The sequence below is a fragment of the Salvia splendens genome, chromosome 17 (genome assembly GCF_004379255.2).
Source record: "Salvia splendens isolate huo1 chromosome 17, SspV2, whole genome shotgun sequence".
NCBI lineage: Eukaryota > Viridiplantae > Streptophyta > Magnoliopsida > Lamiales > Lamiaceae > Salvia > Salvia splendens.
Window position 1 is genome coordinate 3,426,134 of NC_056048.1, and position 19,001 is coordinate 3,445,134.

Sequence of the window (19,001 nt, forward strand, 5' to 3'; positions counted from 1 at the left end):
GATGTCCAAATCGCGTATATATAGTGTTTCGAAAATTAAATAAATAAAAAAATCCCGCTCGCCGATCTGGAGCCTGCAATGGCGGCCAGGAGATCGGCGAGCGCATCGCCGAGCCCTCGGGAATCGGCTTGCGCTCGCCGTTCTTTCGCCGATTTGGCTCTCGCCGGCTGCAATGGTTCGGCGAGCGGACCGGCGAGCACCAAGAATCGGCTAGCCGGTGCGCTCGCCGCTATTGGAGATGTTCTTACTCGTATATTGAATTTTATTTCAACGTATACCTGATTTTCTGATGCATTCAGTCAGTGTGTGAAACACCTTATATTTTTCGTATCATTTATATGTGACGATAATATTATTTTATAAGTCGCAACTAGCAATCCCAAGTCCCAACAGATGGCCGAGAGAGATTTAAATTCAGCCATTTACAGTATTTAATAACAATGTGCCTATTTTTCATGTATCAATTTTCAAGATATTTTATAAAAATATTTTAAAACAAATTTCGATAGATATTCTCAATTTTAAATGTTTCTTATTGTTAAATACTCCGTACTATAATATTCTCAATTGAGAAGTAAATTTTGAAACGGGTCCACATATATTTAAATACCCAACCAAATCCGTCGCTCTAGTCACACCCACTCATTTAACACACCTATCTCCGACCATCTAGAAAATAGGAAATGCGTTTATAATTTTAAGTATACGACAATGCTAAAACAACAATATTGCAGTGTCATAAATTAAATAAGAATATAATTATTGTTTGTAAATCTGACTTTTCAAATAGCAATAATTATCAAAAACTAAAAGTTAAGTATATATTTTCTTTTTTCCCATGGAAACGCTACTTTTAAACCTAAGATTCTAGTATTTTTTATTTTCTACAAGCATATCTTTTCTTAGGTTTTTATTATAAAAAAGTCATTTATTCATTCGAAAATCTCTAAATATATCGCAGTCAATATAATTACTGGTATGTTATTATATTAATTAACATTCCGTATTCAAGATTATCCAAAAACTTGATAAGTTGTTTTTGCAATATGATCTAATTAACATGAATAATTATTACTTCTATAGAATTTGAATTTAAGTCATTAGACATTAATAAGTGTGAAACACGGCCTTGACTTGGGCGTGGACTGAATGAATGAGACTGGAGTGGATAAGGACAGAGAGAGACTAAGAAGTCAAGAAACTATAGTTGAATGCAATTAAAATAGTCAAAATTAATGACAGTATCAAGAAAAAAAACTTTTTTTCCGATTCGTTTTGGCCTCATCGATCTGTTTATTAAGATGAGTCATTTTCTATTGATGCAACCAACCTACGAATGTGCTAAGAGAAAATTCAAAGTTTACCTCAGCAGACGGGAATCCACAATGAAAAGGAAATTAAAGATACACTATTTCTGTCTCTTTGTAATAACGACAAGAAATTTAAAGAAGATATTTTGAGCGTGAATGGAAATATTTATGTTGTGGATCAGATGAAAAAAAATGAAAAAGAGTTATATAGACTAATTTTTTTTGTTGAAAATAACGGCTAAATTAACGAATATGCGTGATGCACTCACCATGCTATTGGCTGAAAGGCATGCACGATGCGTTCACACTGGACCGTAAGCCTTATTCCACCGTTGTTGATGCCATTACATTACTTGAGAATAAAAATTGATCATATTGGTTTTTTTTTGGTAAAGAAATGCAGGCAAAGCCTGAGTCATATTGGTTCTTTAATAAAAACTGTTGTTGTGACAGAATAAAACAATTGTGTAATCGAGACAAATAGAAACGTAAAAAGACACATAATTTACGTGGTTCACCAACGTTGCGTTGGCTACGTCTACAGGCGGAAACAGAGAACATATTTTATTCAGATTGTTTTTTGGATTGTGGCTACAAATTCAGATTATAGATTACATGGCTACACATTTCAGAATTATGTGCCCTGCTCCCGTATAAATAGGCACATATGAGATCATATCCCAATTCGGAAACATAATCATATTCCAATTCGGAAACATAATCTATACAGATTCAAGACATACTAACAAATCTCCACCTTGACTTGAATTCTCCCTTGCAGATGCATCATTACAATGCCAGACTTCTCCTTCCTTGCCTCAGATTTGCCACTGGTGAGAATGTTTCAGAGTAGTCCACCTCATAGGTTTGAGTATATCCTTTAGCTACAAGACGGGCCTTGTATCTCTCGATAGTTCCGTCTGACCTTTGTTTGATCGTAAAGACCCATCTGCAGCCAACAGTACGTTTTCCTTTTGGCAGTCGACATTTCTTCCAGGTCTTGTTTCTCTCCAAGGCTTTTAATTCAACCATCATCGCTTTTCTCCAGTGTTTGATTTTCAGGGCTTCTCTTACTGTATGTGGGATTTCTTCTTCTCCATATAGAGCTGCCTCAAATGCTCTGGCCAGTTTTGTCAAGTTTGCTTTTGCCACACTACCCACCGGATATCTTGACTGTCTTCCGCCTGTCTTTTCCGAAGAATATCGTTTGGGTGGAATTCCCCGAGTACTCCGAGGTGGCAAAATATACTGTCCAGTATCCTCATCAATGATCTCTCTGTTTATCTTCTGTAACTATATTGTCAGTAGTAACAGTAACAAAGTTCTCAATAGAATTATTTACCTCGGATATCAGATGGGGAGATGTGGGGGCGACAATTTGTTCCGCAGGTTGATTTGTGTTTAAGACCTGCTCGGTGACAGAAGTAGTTGGCTCGGGTTGACCTTCATTGGGGTTATGATCATGGGACATAGGCATCCAGCTTAGCATGTCAACTTTCGATACCTCGTTTATTTCCCTCTCCTTCTGACTGGTAAGTTGGGTGTTGTAAAAGAATTCTGTTTCTAGGAAATTACAGTTCATCGTGGTGATAACCTGTCGGTTTTGTGGATCGTAGCATCTATATCATTTTTGATTGATCCCATACCCAATGAAAACACATTTAATCGCACAAGTGGCTAATTTCGTTCGCTCATGTTTCGGGACATGAACAAACATGGAGCATCCAAAAATTCGAGGTTCAAGAGATGAGGCTGGAGGGACACTGGTTAAGGTAGATAAAATTTGAAGTGGGGTTTTGAGATTAAGGATTCTAGTAGAGAGACGATTTATGAGGTATACTGAAGTAGCAATTGCTTCGGGCCAAAAATATTTTGGGACCTTTGAATAAAAAAGAAGTGCCCTAGTCATTTCTAGAATAATTCGGTTTTTGCGTTCAGCTACCCTATTCTGTTCAGACGTGTAGGCACAAGAAGTTTGGTGAATCACACCTTTCTCAATGCAAAAAATTTTCATTTTTGTGTTGACAAACTCCCCCCCATTATCTGATCGAAGGATTTTGATTTTTGTTTGAAACCGAGTGAGGATCATCGCATAAAATTCAGAAAATTTAGTGAAGACATCAGATTTGTTTTTCAAAAAATACATCCATGTCATGCGAGTGCAATCATCGATGAATGAGACAAAGTATTTCAAACCGTCCCCCCTGAAATTGGACAAGGACCCCACACATCTGAATGTATCAAAGAAAAAACTGAGTCAACTCTAGTGTTGCTGAATTTAAAAGATCCATGCCCTAACCGCCTATGCCATAACCATGTTTCCCGTTCTGAAGATCCATGAGCCAACATTGCTCTGCCAGTTTGAGCTATCTCGTCCACATAGTATAACCCGCGGCGTTCAGTGCCACGCCCAATAATCGTCCCCGTCCGGATATCCTGAAGAAAACAAAATTTAGGATGCATCAGAAGAGTGCAATTGAGTTCTAGTGTTACATGACTAATAGACATTAGTTTTTGGGAAAGTGACGGCACGTAAAGACAATTTGATATTTTCAGTATGGGGGATATTTGAATAGTGCCAGTCCCCTCAATCGGGGCAAAATCACCACCCGCAGTTTCAACATATGTTCGTTTTGCCCTAAATAATTCACCAAAGTCCGACCTGTCATAGGTCATAGTATCGGTTGCCCCACAGTCGAATATCCAACCCCTATCATTATCTCGACTACCGATGGTTATTCGCATGAGGCGGGATCAGACAGGGAAGTTTTTCCCGTCCAACTTGAATCCCACTGATATCGATTCAACTTGTTTGGACATTTTGTATTTGGTTTGATTGTTACTCACTTGGTCTTGGTTGTTTTTTCAGGCTTGGGAATGTGTGGTGGTAGGGGCTGATTTTTGCCTTGGTTTAGTCAAGGGGTTGAGGGGGTATGGAACGATGATGAGAACGTCTCTGAGTTCTCAAAAAAAAAATTAGGATCGAAATCTTGCTCGTGATACCATGTTAAAACAGATCATTGTAGAGAAGATTGTTGTATTGGATTGATTGAATATGATACCCAACACCCATGTATTTATAGGGGTGTTGGGGACTCTTGAGATACAACAATAAATGTGCATTGGAACAAGACTACTATTGGAACTAGACATTATTAATGTTCTATTCTTGGAACTCTAATGCTCATTAACCAACACCACCTTCCTCGTAGACGAGCCCACAGCGGCTCGTCCCCGAAGATCATCTAGCAGCTTCCTCAGATCCGCCCTAAACTGCGCTGGACTCGTCACGTTCAGTACATTACTGAAGCTGTATCTAGGACTATTCGCCGCAGCCCCGTAGACTGTTTCATGAGTATCGTAACGTGCAGAATTCATCCCACCGGGTTCCCTCCTGAACCGGGCACGACTCCACGAGATCGTCGCCGGTTTTCTGCACGCGTTGAGTTGGACGTCGCCTCTGCACAGCGCGACAGCGTTGACTCTGTTGGGACCCTGCCCGGTTGAGGCGTTGTAGAAGCCATCGTTGTCGATGTTTGTAGAGAGAGAAGAGAGAGCGGTGTTGAGGTCAGCGCTGTTGGTGGTGTAATTGCCGTTGCTACCGCATAAGGTTTGGCCCAAGGCTAAGAGATCTGATTGCATCAACAACACCAACAACCCAACAAACAGTCTTTGATAAGACATACTTGGATTGGAATACAGTTGTTCTGCAATTTTGTTGAATGCAATTAATCCTACATGTAGCTAACTCAACCCATTACAGTTTACAACCATCTCATTGCCTTCTTTTTTCCTAACTCATATCAAAAGATGATAAAATCATAGCAACAAAAAATGGCAACGTACACAATGTGAACGGTTTTGACCTCAAAATTTTGAAATTTTACACTGTACTGATATTTTATTAACATTATGTTGAAAAATTTAGAGTTTGTATAATATATGAATTTATATTTTATCCCTGACCCTGGTCCACGTATTTAAAAACCCACCCAAATCCAATGCTAAAGTCATATTGCCTCGGCTAAAACTGGGTCCAGGGCCTGGGACTGCGCTTGGGCTTGCCTGCCCCACTCATTTAGAACCCCTACCTCAGCCCACCTAGAAATAAATGGCTTTAAATTTTGAATTTTCTTCTTATTTGAAGTGTCGGCAATACTAAAAGAACAATATTAGTTTAACAGATAAGAAAATATAATTAATGTTTATAATTTATGTAATTAATTTATCTAGTTCTTAATCGTAGTTTTTATATTTAAATTTATTTAATTTCTATTTTGGATCCTTTTTAAAAAAATAATTTTATGAAATTGAGTTGGTGTTGGCTGCATTACAAGGGATGAAATTAGAAAAGCTAATGTGGCGGCTAAAAAATGGGGTTTAGGTTAATTGTTTTGGGGTGCGTTGTGGAGGGCATGGATCGCCTGATGTGCTTCCTCCACACCACAGCATGGGCTGTTGTGCTCTCACTGCAAAATATTTTATTTATAAACTTATAAAATAAATATCATTTTTTAAAAATATTATGTTGTGAGAGCAAAACAATCTTGCCGTGGATGAAGCACATCAGAGGATCCATGCCCCATTATGGATGCTCTTATATTGCTCGGCTAAAATCAGCTAGGGCCTGGGACTGCGTTGTTGCTTGCCTGCCCTACTCATTTAAGACCCCTATCTCTTAAATTACTATTCATTCATTATCTTTTTTATTTTTATTTCCAACAAATTCAATTAATAAAAAATATACTTTATTAAATAAAATAAAATTACAACATACAATAAAAATACAACTTAAAATTTAAAAAAAAACACATAATTAAAATCCTAAAAAAATAAAAATTACATAATGTAAAATACAATTTTATAGAAAATAAAAAAACTACTCCGCCAGCGAATCATCCTCCGAAGGCGGTGGAGGTGCACTGAAGCCACCTGGAGGCGGAATACCAAGTTGTCTTGCCATAAACTCAATTCCAGCAAGATAGGCTTGGTATTGAGGAGGCGTCATGAAGGAAGTGTCCGCCATTGTGGCGGTCATGTACATGGACATTAGGGAGTTCGAGGATGCCCCCCGAGCCCGCCTGGCTTGATTCGACTCGGCCCCTCCTCCCTCTAGCCGCCTTCGCCGCATTTCTCCCTTCCGACCGACGGCGCCCACTAGAGGACCCCCCGGCATCGTCTGTTGTGCCCTCAACCTCCTACGAGGCAAACTCTTGTGCGGCGCTGCCCGAACCGCCCTCACTAGACGAGTATTGGCCACCCCCCGTGTGCTTCGTGCGCTTCGAGGTCGAGCCCGAGCTGGACCTGACACCGCCGGCCCACCTTTCCTCGTCTTTGACGACCTCCCAAACATCGATATGTTTGAATTGTTTGGCGGTGTCGTCGAAGTAGACTCGCAAAGCCGACCTCAGAATGTCGGCTTTCGTGGCTCCGCTTTGGTAATGAGCCGCTTCACTCTTGTAGATGGCGCAGAATTTTTTGACCTCTCTGTCGACTCAGTCAAAGTGAGCGCGGAGCATCTTAAATATGCGGCGGCGGGACCCCTTCGGCTTAATCTCGTGGTAGGCCTCAGTGACCTTTTCCCAAAAGCACTTCCGGGATTGTTGATTCCCGACGATGAGATCGTACGAGACGCTGATCCAGGCGTTATACACAGCCAGCGTTTTCTTGGGGCTGTACGGATGCCGGCTTAGATCCTCCTCCCCGTCCGCCTCCGCCCTGGAGCTTCTACCGCCTCAGCCTCCTACACCGCCTCGGCCTCCTTCCGGAGTGGGTTCAACCGAATAATCCTCCCGAATCTGGGATAATCCCTGCGAATACCTCGGGGCGGAGGGACGGGCGTATGCATCCACATCAAAATGGGGTGGTTGGTACCCCCAACGTCGACGAACCCTGGCTGCCCGGCATCGACAAACCGGAACCACCACCCAAGACATTTTACATGTCCCCCCAGTCGCCGAACGCGTTGATGTCAAACCCGCCAGAGCCGCCACCGCTAGAGTTTCCGTCGCCGGACATTTTGTAATGAGAGGTTGGATGAAAATTGGAGAGGAAATGGAGATGATTTGGAAAGAATATATGTGTATTTGTATGTGAAATGAGGATGAATTAGGAGTATTTATAGAGTAAAAAAATAAAAAAATAATAATAAAAGAAGAAAAAACGGTCGAAAAAACGGTAATATTACCATTTTTTGTTTTTTTTTTAAATTCAATTTTTTTAAAAAAACAATAATTTATTGCATCAGCGTGACGATGCCCACTCTTGGGCCAGCGAGTGGGCCTCACGCATGGCGCCGGAGCGCGCCACGTCGCGCGGGCGCGTGGCGAGACGGCTCGCCATCCGTCTCGGCGGGCTGGGGACGAGATGGGACGCTGCAATGCGTCTCGTCGCCGTCTCGTCCCGACGTGACGGGTTACGAGCCACCCGCGTGACGCGTTGCGGGTGGCCTTAGGATACCGTCTCGTCATTTAATTGTGATAATTGATATTATTACTGAAATTTTCCATGGTCCCTATTCTTTATTTTTTTTTAAATTATTTTTTTATTAATAAATAAACAGACTAGTTATAGACCTCGAATATGAGACCTTTTACTTTGGAGGATTCAAGACACGAGTTTTGAATACAAAAATTTTAAAAGACAAGAAATTTGTAGTACTGAGACTGTGCCATTACAATTCACAAAGAAGAAAAATAGTAGAATAAAAACAAACAATTTTGGGGAATCAACGCGGATATAAGTCAGTAATGTCGGCATCATTCCGCAAGGAACGGCGAGACTGCCAAGAAGCAGTCATGTGTAGAGCATTTGTAGAGTCGGAGTTGTGAATCAGTGGCGCATCCGAACCACAACCAATGGTAGCGTAAAATGCTGGCTTCGAAGGCAAGTTTAAGGTTATTGAGAAGCTACTCAGCATAAGCAGCACCGAGACAATGGTTGGCCGATCTGCTGGATCTTCCTGAACACACAGCAAACCAATATGAATGCATCTCAGCATCTCACTTATCGAACCCGAACCACTCCTCAAAAATGGATCCACCACTTCCACATCTTTTCCTTCTTGCCAACTATCCCAAGCCTGCAACATTCATTAATCTCATTTTTCAGTCACTAACTATAGTTAAGCGGTCGAAAAAGGATACTATATTCTTAATACATACTAAGCTCAAGAGGTCCCCTACGCTGCCATCCCTGCTTCGAGAACCATTATTTCTACAGCCGCTGATGATTTCAAGGACTAATACTCCAAAGCTGTAGACGTCGGACTTGATTGAGAACTGACCATGTATTAAGTACTCTGGTGGCATATAACCGCTGCAGTTTACAGATTTTAGTGTTTTTGTAACTCAAAAAAAGTGTTTAAGCTGTGTAACTTACTATGTTCCGACAACACGGCTTGTATTTCCCCGCGTTTCATCTTGTTTGAACAACCTTGCCATACCAAAGTCCGCAATCTTGGGTCTCATCTCACAGTCTAGAAGTATATTACTGGCTTTTAAATCACGGTGAATGATTTTGAGACGAGAATCTTCGTGCAAGTAGAGGATTCCCCTCGCAATACCTACTATAATCTTGTAACGTGTATCCCAATCCAAATATGAATGTCTAATCGAGTCTGCATGTCCAAATGAAAATGAGTTTCCGAATGTTCGTATATCATTAAGTTAGTAATTAAGGATGAACGTTACCAAATATGAAGTTATCCAAGCTAGCATTTTGTACAAATTCATATATTAGAAGCTTCTCCATTCCTTCTAAGGCGAAACCCAATAACCTAACCAGATTCCTGTGTTGAAGCTTAGCCAATAAGAGAACCTCATTCTTAAATTCGATGTCACCCTGCCCGGAATCCCTCGACAATCTTTTCACTGCAATTTCTTGACCATTTGGAAGCTTCCCCTGAAATTATGACACAACAAAATATTAGTGTTTAGTTTTTGAATTTGTTACACAATCACGGATGCTTGGATCTTTATATATGGAGTATGTCTACCTTGTAAACAGTGCCAAATCCACCTTGACCCAACTTATTATGATCAGAGAAATCATTTGTTGCGGCTTTGATTGTGCTGAAAGGATACTGCAGAGGATCGACTGTGCTATTCTCGTCCGCATCTTCAAGAATTTATGAACAAACATTTGAGTCCAATACTTTGAATTAAACCATGTAGTGTGCAACAAAGATGAGCAACTTACTTTGAGGAATTTCCGTTGGTTTATGTTTCTTTCTCTTTCTCAGAAAGATGATAGCTGATACAAGAAATAGTATCAAGCACACAACAATTACAACTACAATTATGGCAATAGTTTGAGTCATGCTACCATTTTTCTTTTCTGCAAAAATACCAGAAAACAAGTCCAAATTGATGTCAACTACACCTAAAACAGATTTCTAACAGAAGAAGATAGAGAATTATGATTACCAGAGGGCGGCGACGGCTCGACAACAGGGGAAGGCGTAGGAACAAACTCTAGTTCCTTGAGCCTAGTCTCATTGAAAAACGGAGTGGTCTCGAAACGAAAACTGCAACTTGGATTGAACAAGCTACCCCCTATTTGTTCGCTACAACATATCGGTATATATGAAATGACACTAATCAAACAGTTAGTACATTCCCCCGATGACAAATCCGGGGTGCACTGAACTAGCCCGAAAATCGTTTTAAAATCGGGCCCTGTTACATTCCCAGCCGCCACTTTCCTCGTAGACGAGCCGGCAGCAGCTCGTATCCGAAGATTATCGAGCAACCCCCTCAGATCCTCCTTAAACTGCTCCACACTCGTCGCATTCCCTCGATTCCAGTAGTATTGGACGGGGTTATTTACCAGAGTCGCGTAGACGGTAGCATTCGAGTATCGCAAAGTGCAGAATTCTTCAAAGTAGATGGCCTCCTTCTGAACCGGGCACGAATCCACCAGATCGGCGCGCGCTCTTTCAATGCATTCGCGGCAGGCGTCGAGTTGTATGTCGCCTCTGCAGAGCGCGAGGGCGTTGACAGTGTCGGGACCCTGCCCGGCTGAGGCGTTGTAGAAGCCATTGATGTCGATGTTTGTATAGAGAGAAGAGAGAGTGGTGTTGATGTTAGCGCTGTATGCGCTGTTGCTGCTGTAGTTGCCATTGCTTCCGCAACTGGTCCCAGCCCACTTCAAGGCGAAGATATCTGTGGGGATCAACAACAGGAAGACCAACGCCAGCAGCCTTTGATATGTCATGCTAAATGAATGCATGGTACTATTACACACAGTTATGGTTCAGTATTTTATTTAACTATTTATACTAACTTTTAAATCATAATTAAAGTGTAAAGACGACCATGACTTTGGCGTGGATTGAATGAATAAGCCTAGTGTTTGTATTGACAAAGGTCAAAGGAAGATTCTAGAAGCCGTGTTACTCCGTATAAAATTTAATGACTGGAGTGTTTATTGGGCCTGTTCATGCAAGTGGGCTATGAAAAGAAAATTATAATCAGACTATATTAAAAATAATGTGAATTTATAGAAAACCGATGATTTTTAGTATGGAAGCAAATAAACAAAAGTTAGAAAAATAAGATAAAAGAGGATGAGTCCTAAAATTTAATTTGATCGACTATTTTGTAAATCTAATAAATACATGTTCATTCGAATTAAGTTTTACTAAGACGATCATTATTTTATTTTAAAATCCCAATCGACTCACAGCTCATAACACATGCTCCGTTAATTTTGGTTGTTGTTTCCTCACACATGGGTGTCTTGAATTTCCACAGATCACCGCGACACAACTTAGACTGAGATTTGTGTGTCTGAAAGTGAAGTAATGTTGATCCTGTTCTCTACAGTCGACAAGGTATGCACTCACATACCCTGCTCATAATAGTTCACTAATTAGGTAAAATTATGTTTGTGGGAGTATAATGTTTATAAAGATGTTCTGATCCATAGGGGATATTGTAATTGGTAATGATAAACCCTTGTTTTGACTCGTTTCGCTTTGTTTCCATATGATTACTTGTTGCCCACATTTGTTATTTGGTTTACGCTTGCGTGACTCTATACTAGAATCCTGAATCCATCCTGCTAAATGCCGACTTCATGGGAATTTACTGTGGGTGTATCGTTTAGCTGTTACCCAATGAATGTCTGATGCATTTTTTCCAATATTAACATATAAGATGAGATCCCCTTCGCATAATTCCGCACGGCTGTGCATGTTACTCGAAGACATTATGCTCATTTACCACACTGAAACGTACTTCATCATTCATCGATATGCGAGCGCACGCACTCGAAGAGCGAAACGTGTAATTTTAGAGCATGCAAGACGGTATAGCGTGCTTAATAAAATCCCCGCACAATTGAAACACCTATCCCGACTAGTCAATGTAACCGACGCAGATTGTCTTGCTAATCTACGTATGGATCGTAATATATTTTGGAGATTATGTCGAGTTCTAGTTGAAAGAGTAGGGTTGCGGACTGGTCAATGCCTCGGAGTGGAAGAAAAAGTGGCTATATTCGTCGGAGTACTTACACATCATAACAAGAATCGGGTGGTGCGTTTTAACTTCCAGAGGTCAGGTGCAACAGTGTCTTATTATGTTAACAAGGTGCTTGGAGCTGTACTTAACCTACATCCGGTTCTTCTGCGGAAACCGACACCTGTGTCAGATGAGTGTGACGACTACCGTTGGAAATGGTTCAAAGTAAGTTAATATGTTTGAAACTTACATTAGGTTACAAATATATTACATACACAATCTGACATCTTAATGCATTTGATTATATGTTCTGTTGCATGGCTGTTTAGGGGCATTAGATGGTACACACATCAAAGTCTTGGTGAGTAATTCTGACAAACCACGTTACAGGACACGGAAAGGGCAAATAGCGACTAACACACTAGCTGTATGTGACCGTAACATGCAATTTGTATACATCTTGCCTGGGTGGAAGGGGTCAGCCGGTGTCTCGGCCGACCGGATTAAAGGTTCCTCAAGGTTAGAGAAGCTGCTTTACCACGCTATGTCAAGTGCTTTATTTTTTGCAAAGTTGAATCAATAACATTCACTTTTTCAATTTTGTCACAGGTTGTTACTATTTGTGTGATAACGGTTATGCCAATAGTAAAGGATTTTTAACACCTTACAAAAGGGTTAGGTACCACCTACGGGAGTGGTGCCCAGGTACAACGTGTCCACAAAACCATCGTGAACTCTTTAATATGCGCCACGCGAGAGCTAGGAATATTATTGAGCGAGCGTTTGCAGTGTTAAAAATGCGATGGGATATCCTACGGAGTGCATCCTTTTACCCAATAAAAACACGGATACGCCTTATAATGGCTTGCTTCTTACTTCATAACTTCATCCGACGGGAGATGGAAGTGGATCCTGTAGAAGTTGAGCTCGATGGTGAGACTGGGCAACCGTTAGTAGACGAAGAATTCATAGGACATGATTACGTAGACTTCATCGAGCCTTCAGCTGAATGGACGCAAACACGTGATGACATAGCCCTCAACATGTGGAACAACAGATAGACCTATGTAGTCTTGTTTGTGAATTTCCATTTTCATGTTTTTGTAGAAATTGGTTAGCTATGTACTGCCAGTTGATATTACTTGGAAACTATCATCCTAGTTTATTCTGATCGTGTGTGGCTGTCATTACTATTGTTTCATTGTTGTGTCATTCTTTTCCTTTCCCAGCTAGATGCATACCAAAGAGACGAACTCAGATGAAATTCCAGAATGTGGCTGTGGAAAGGGACAAATGGAATTGCGATGTGCAGGCAAATCGGCCATAAATGCTGGAAGGTACTACTACAAGTGTCCGGCAAATGGAAAGCATCTGGGGTACTTCAAGTGGTATGACTGATTTTGGTACTCCTCGGTGTCCTCATTGGAAAGATTATGTAGATCATGGCGTGTGTTGCCGGCCTGTGCTTAAGCACGTTGCAGACTCGCTTATACATTAGCAACTTTTGACTCCTTCCGTGAATGTTTTGGTCAGACTACTTTGTTGCATTCTGAGAATGCATTGTTTGAAGGCTTGTGTAGTTGTTTAATTGAAGATATGTATTATTAAGACAAGGGTACGAATGTATTAGGACTAATGCCTTCTCCGGAATAGAAGCCGATTAACAAGTAGCTAGGAATTGAAGTGGATCTTGCATACTGTTCATACAATGCGATTGTAAATGCACTTTGCTCAACTTGGCCATTTGGTGTTGATTAATATGATGTGAAGTATTGTAGTTGCATTTATAAAAGTTGGTTTCTCATTTTTCAAATGAATGCAGAGACGATCTATCGTGTCAAGGGGTTAAATTAGATACACAATAATCAATGTGGGCGGCAGCACAGCTGCGTAAGAACTCAATGCACCTGAAATTGGTATTTATTGGTGGAATGAATCGAAAGGGATTATCTATTATATTGTGAGATACATTTCCTATTAAATTTCAACTAATATAAAAGGGAATTTTGCCCAGAATTTGGAATATTTGTTAATAAAAGATACTCCTAATAAGTACTAATTCCATCCCAGAATTTGGGAGTATTTTTTTTCCAAAATCAGTGCTGAAAATACAAGAACACCTCCACTACTTTTGGACGGAAGTAGTATTACTTTTACATATCACTATATCTTCAAATCACATAAAATAAATAAATAAAGATGCTTAAATTATTTACTGAATATCTTATCCAATGTATTGCTATGTGACGTGTACTACGTAACAGTACATATTATATGGATATATAACTTATTTAAACATAAGAAATATACGAAAATAATTGGGGATATCTATTGAAAATTTAAGAAAAGCTACCAATAATATTTTTCATTCACTTACCTTGACTCCTTTTCGCTCAACTGTTTTGAAAAAGAATAATTTCTTAAAATTTTGTAATTACCCTCACACTGTGTCAAATTTCTATATAGTAAATAGACAAAAAGTAAAGAGAAAGTAAAGTAAATAAAAAGAATAATATAATTAAGAGTCTTCTCTACATTATTCTTTCTCTTATTTTACATTCTTTATATTTTAACTATTTGTGGAAGTATTTGTTTTCCAAAATGAGTCTTGAAAATACAAGAACACCTGGGTGATCCTTTCCCGGAGTGAATGCAGTGGTACCAACCCAAAGTACTAACAACATCACACATTAGTTCACCAGAGCTGGACGATGTTAATTTGGCGGTTTGAGTGGATGAGTACCGATTTGGTGTTGTCATTAGTCATAAATAGTTATATCTTGTAATGATGAAAAAAAGTAGTCGCATGTCAATCGCATTGCATGCAGCTGTTCATACTACTATATAAGACATGAGTCCTCATTCCATATGTCCATACCAACATGAACATCCCACCCCAATCTCAGTATTTGTACGCAGGCAAATGGACCCCCGAAAGCGACGCTATACTCTGCGATAGTTTGGTTAGGTTGAAGAAGGAGACATGCTGGCTTATAAAGCAGTACCCTAGCTATTTTTAGGCAACAACAGGCAAACAAATCGAGGAAAAATTGGTTGTGCAGATCGATGAATTCGAGGTCGTCGACCGGGTAGATTCACTGCATACGCGCTACCTCACGCTCAAGGAACTTTGCAAGCAGAAGGGCGTCCAATGGCTTCCTGAGACACGATCTGTAATCGCTCCTGACTGTTTGTGGGAGAAGATATGTAAGGTAATCACTTCTTTCCTTCTATTATTTGGAGAAATACTTGGCGAATAGTTCGCATTGGTGTTGGTCATGTCGTAGCCATTTTTTCACTCTTCTATTCCACTTCATTGTTCAGAGCAACCTAGTTGCTACGAGGTGCCGGATGGAATAAGGAAGTGAACTCGCCCAATGTCATCCCACCAGCCAATGTCCGCCGCAAGTTGTTTGTCAACTTAAACTGACCCTCGGACAGGGAGTCAACAACTGAGCCGGGTATATATTTCATTGACATTGGGCCGGATGGAAAGCTCCGTACGAGAGTAGAGAAAGGTCAGGTGCTACCTAAGGATCATCCAATGAAGGAGTCTAATGTGAAGAAATTTGACCGAGCATCGAACGCAAGCTCCAACGGTTCCAACTCACCACTAGGGCGGTGGCCACACCTTCATAAATGAAGGCATGAATTGTATGGTGAGGCACAATGCAGTCCCGATGGTGCACTCATTATATATCAACGGTCTTTGATGCTATTCCTTCGTGGACTGTAATGGTATTTTGGTTTGTAAATTTAACCATAATATGGTTTTAGTAGTTTATATGTACTAGATTATGTGGATCGCCTACCCTCTTTTCAATTCTTCTCGGCTAAAGTGACAAGGTAGTAGTAGACTTTGTTGGGTATGAATCATTTTGGCTCTGACTCTTTGTAGCATCTGTCTCCAGATGACGAATTTGTCTGAATGAAAGTAATCATGGTATGTGCTTAATGTTGTTTGATGATTGCATACTTATACTTTAGTTTGTTTGTAGGATGAAAATAACACATTGTAGACCATATTATTTTGAACAATCAGATAGTTGCTCGACAATATACTTTCATCAACAATAAAACAACGGTAGATAAACCTAATTCATTGAACTTCCATCAACCATAATTCCACATTAACACATCCAATGAAGGTAATCATAAGTCCTAAAGCAGACACTAATCAAAACGAGAATGCTATGGCTACTATGGACCTTGCCATGAAACACCAAAAACCAAAATAGGAATGGATGTACAAGCGGTGTTCTGCAAACATATTGCAGCTTGTTACCCAAACATAGACCAACCCGAGCTAAAGTTTTAAGGGCTGCATCATACACACTAACATAGCATTCTAACTTGATTAGTGGAATATTTACATTCAAAACATGCTTACCCAACTTCAAAACACCATCAGCCACCTACAACCACTTCAAACTGCTTTGCGGCTCTCCTAGAACAGCATTAGTAAGTACCCCAGTTTAGCATGTTCCTTCATGCCCATGAAAACCTCCATACGTTGTGGTTTGTCAGCTAAGATATTACACAGCTTGTACCTCTGAGCCAGAGTTAGTCCATCCACATCACAGAGCTTGTCGAAGATCTCTTGCCTCGCCTTCCCAATATCAAACTCGTAGCCAATTCTTGAAGCAATCACATCCAAGCGCGCGTTTGTTTGAGCATTTAGATTTCCTAGGAAATCCATCAACGCATCATCAGTAGCAGGAGCCTTTCATTTTTGGGTGCCAGATTTGGTGTTAGAGACCAGATGTTCAGTGTGTGCTGAGCTGCTATGTTGATTCTCCATCCCCTCGACCCCTTTGGGACTCTGATTAGGTAAGAAATCCTCGAAGGTAGGATGGTAGTCATTTTCATTGCATTGACTGCCACTGGCCCGGTTTGCCTGTAAGGTGGCAGCTGCCACCTCAATGTCCTCGCCCCCCACACCCGTTGCACGGTCCTTACCAAAAATACTTTTCCAATCTTCCCAGAACAGCCACGATTTGTTGCGCATTCCTTTGGCGTTCTTATCAGCCTGTAATGATATAGTTGATGTTGAATGCCATAACAAGATATGAAAATTAAATTAAAAAATGTTTATAATTGATAGTAGCAAAGATCATGAAGATACAAGGTAAACGTACATGCACGACTTGTTCCCACTGGTCGTCGTTGATGTCAATTTTGTAATCACCATCAGCATTGAAACCAACACCTCTCCTTGAGAGTATGCCTCGAAGGCTGGTGTAGTTTTTCTTCCAGGCCGTAATCTTGGACACGATATGTAGCTGTCCCTTGATGTCCAATTCGGGAAATTCAGCTCGGATGTTGTCTTCAATTTTTGTAAGGTAACCCGAGCGAAAACCATTGTCTGATTTTCACCCACGGGCCACAAGTTCTACCAACGATGCAGCCAGAATTTCTTCCTCCCGTGCAATCCAAATCCTACGAGATCGGTCGCCCTTGCGGAATTTTTTCCAGCCAGATACATTGTTGCCTTGACGAAGAAAAGGACATACAAACAAAATTTCATTACAGCATGGATGACACAAACAGATTGAACCAAAAAACAAATATTATTTGAATATAAAAAAACCTTCACTTGTGCCGCCTCTAATAGTCACACCTGCACCGGTTGAAGTAGACATAGTACCTACAGCACCAGCAAGGCAAGTTTAACAATCTAATAAATGTCAGAATACGAGTGAGCCAAAACAAGTAAAGCTTTGGGACATAATTCTTTGGAGCCACTGTAATGAGGGAACTGCAAGGGGACCTAAATTTACCAAAGTGTAGTTTCTCAATAATACAAATAGAAGAATATTACAGTAGTTCACATATGCCTGAAGCACACAGAATGGGGTAGGGAAAAGACTCAGCCTTACAAATTATGTAATCTGAAACCCATACAACATGCCCATGTAGGTAATCGTTGTCCGAGGAAAAATTAAACCAAGACTAAGGAAGCAGCAAAACATAGCATACCGTAATAGAGACTCAGATTCAAGAACGCCTCTCCGCACGGGCACCTTTTGCTCGCACCTCAGATGATTGGGGGATTTGGTCGTACCTTTCGCCGCTCAATGAGGTTTTGTAGAAGTAAAGGCTCTGGTTTATTTTTTAATACATCTAGCCTTTTTGCCCAAAATAATTGGGCGGGATTGGACTAAAATTTGACATTTCGTTTCCCGCGGCTAAGTTTTTCAAAAGGTTAATTAGAGAATTTTGAAAATATGGTAGGGGCTATTTGGTCAGATGACATAATTTGAAGATGCGTCTGTTTTTTACAACTCGCCATTTCATGTTCACTGAACATACATACTAAATTCTGTAATGGTGGAGCCCACCACCTAATTCAGTCACATTTTTTTTTCTGGCCATTAAAAAAACCGTAAGAGTGAACACCTCCTAACAATTGATACCATAAGCCAATAAAAGTACTTTCAAAGTGGTTTGTCCTCATTTACATCATTTATGTAAAACTTTTCAGAGGATCAATTTTTGTGGGTGAATCCCTCTTATCCTTTTGGTTTTTGGTTAAATTGAGCAAGAACAGATAATTCGTAGCTCGATTTCACAATGAGGAAGTCGGGATTCATATCATTTGCTATCAAGAGCCTTCAATTTTTGCTATTGTAAGTGTTTTTCTCAACTTCTCCTTGCTTTTGTGATTTTTCGTTCGTTTGATCGAAATGATTTATTGACATGATTTTGAGATGAAATTTTGACTGGATCAGCGCGAATACAAAAACTTTTCGGGCCGAATCAGCGCGTATATAAGTCAGTAATGGAGATATATCATTTTGCGAGGAATGGCGAGATTGCTGAGACGGCCGAGAAGAAGTCTTGTGGTGATAATTTGTGGAGTCAGAGTTGGGATTCAGTGAAGTCTTGGGGCCGAATCACCATGGATATAAGTCGGTAATAAGACTGGAGTTTATACTGACAAAGGAAGATAGAAGCCATGAAACAGGGGAGAGGATCCCCTGCTGTGCACAAATCACAGCAGGGCCCTGCTGCCCCTCACAAATAATTTTAAAATATTAAATTTTTATTTTTTTTATAAAAAAAATAATAATATAAAATGGTGGTGTATGGGGCAGCAGGCCCTGCTGTGATTTGTGCACAGCAGGGGATCCTCTCCCATGAAACAGAGACCAAGGTAAATATTTATGGAAAGAAAATTAAAAATAGACTATACTATAAAATATAATGACTGGAGTGTATATTG

At 40.3% G+C, this 19,001-nt stretch overlaps 3 protein-coding genes across 4 annotated transcripts; all 3 read right to left on the bottom strand.

The window, feature by feature from the left end:
* Positions 1-4,487: 4,487 nt before the first annotated feature.
* On the bottom strand, positions 4,488-4,994 carry LOC121775460 (cysteine-rich repeat secretory protein 38-like). The gene has a single exon (XM_042172539.1). The coding sequence runs from the start codon at positions 4,992-4,994 to the stop codon at positions 4,488-4,490; it is 507 nt and encodes a 168-aa protein (XP_042028473.1).
* A 2,981-nt stretch (positions 4,995-7,975) lies between these two features.
* Positions 7,976-10,531, bottom strand: LOC121773609 (putative receptor-like protein kinase At4g00960). Its single transcript, XM_042170503.1, has 7 exons — positions 9,737-10,531; positions 9,510-9,647; positions 9,307-9,428; positions 9,002-9,212; positions 8,691-8,928; positions 8,474-8,627; positions 7,976-8,391 (listed from the first exon to the last, which is right to left on the bottom strand). The coding sequence occupies exons 1-7, from the start codon at positions 10,524-10,526 to the stop codon at positions 8,038-8,040; spliced, it is 2,007 nt and encodes a 668-aa protein (XP_042026437.1). The 5' UTR covers positions 10,527-10,531; the 3' UTR covers positions 7,976-8,037.
* Positions 10,532-15,856: 5,325 nt separating this feature from the next.
* On the bottom strand, positions 15,857-17,832 carry LOC121774130. Of its 2 annotated transcripts, XR_006044931.1 has the most exons (4): positions 17,756-17,832; positions 17,367-17,423; positions 16,915-17,267; positions 15,857-16,805 (listed from the first exon to the last, which is right to left on the bottom strand). XR_006044931.1 is itself a non-coding variant. In XM_042171047.1 (3 exons), the coding sequence occupies exons 2-3, from the start codon at positions 17,136-17,138 to the stop codon at positions 16,475-16,477; spliced, it is 555 nt and encodes a 184-aa protein (XP_042026981.1). In that variant the 5' UTR covers positions 17,139-17,267; positions 17,367-17,461; the 3' UTR covers positions 15,857-16,474. The 2 variants fall into 2 exon arrangements, 1 of the variants encoding a protein (XP_042026981.1); XM_042171047.1 differs by lacking the exon at positions 17,756-17,832 and having other exon boundaries at positions 17,367-17,461.
* Between the last annotated feature and the right edge of the window lie 1,169 nt (positions 17,833-19,001).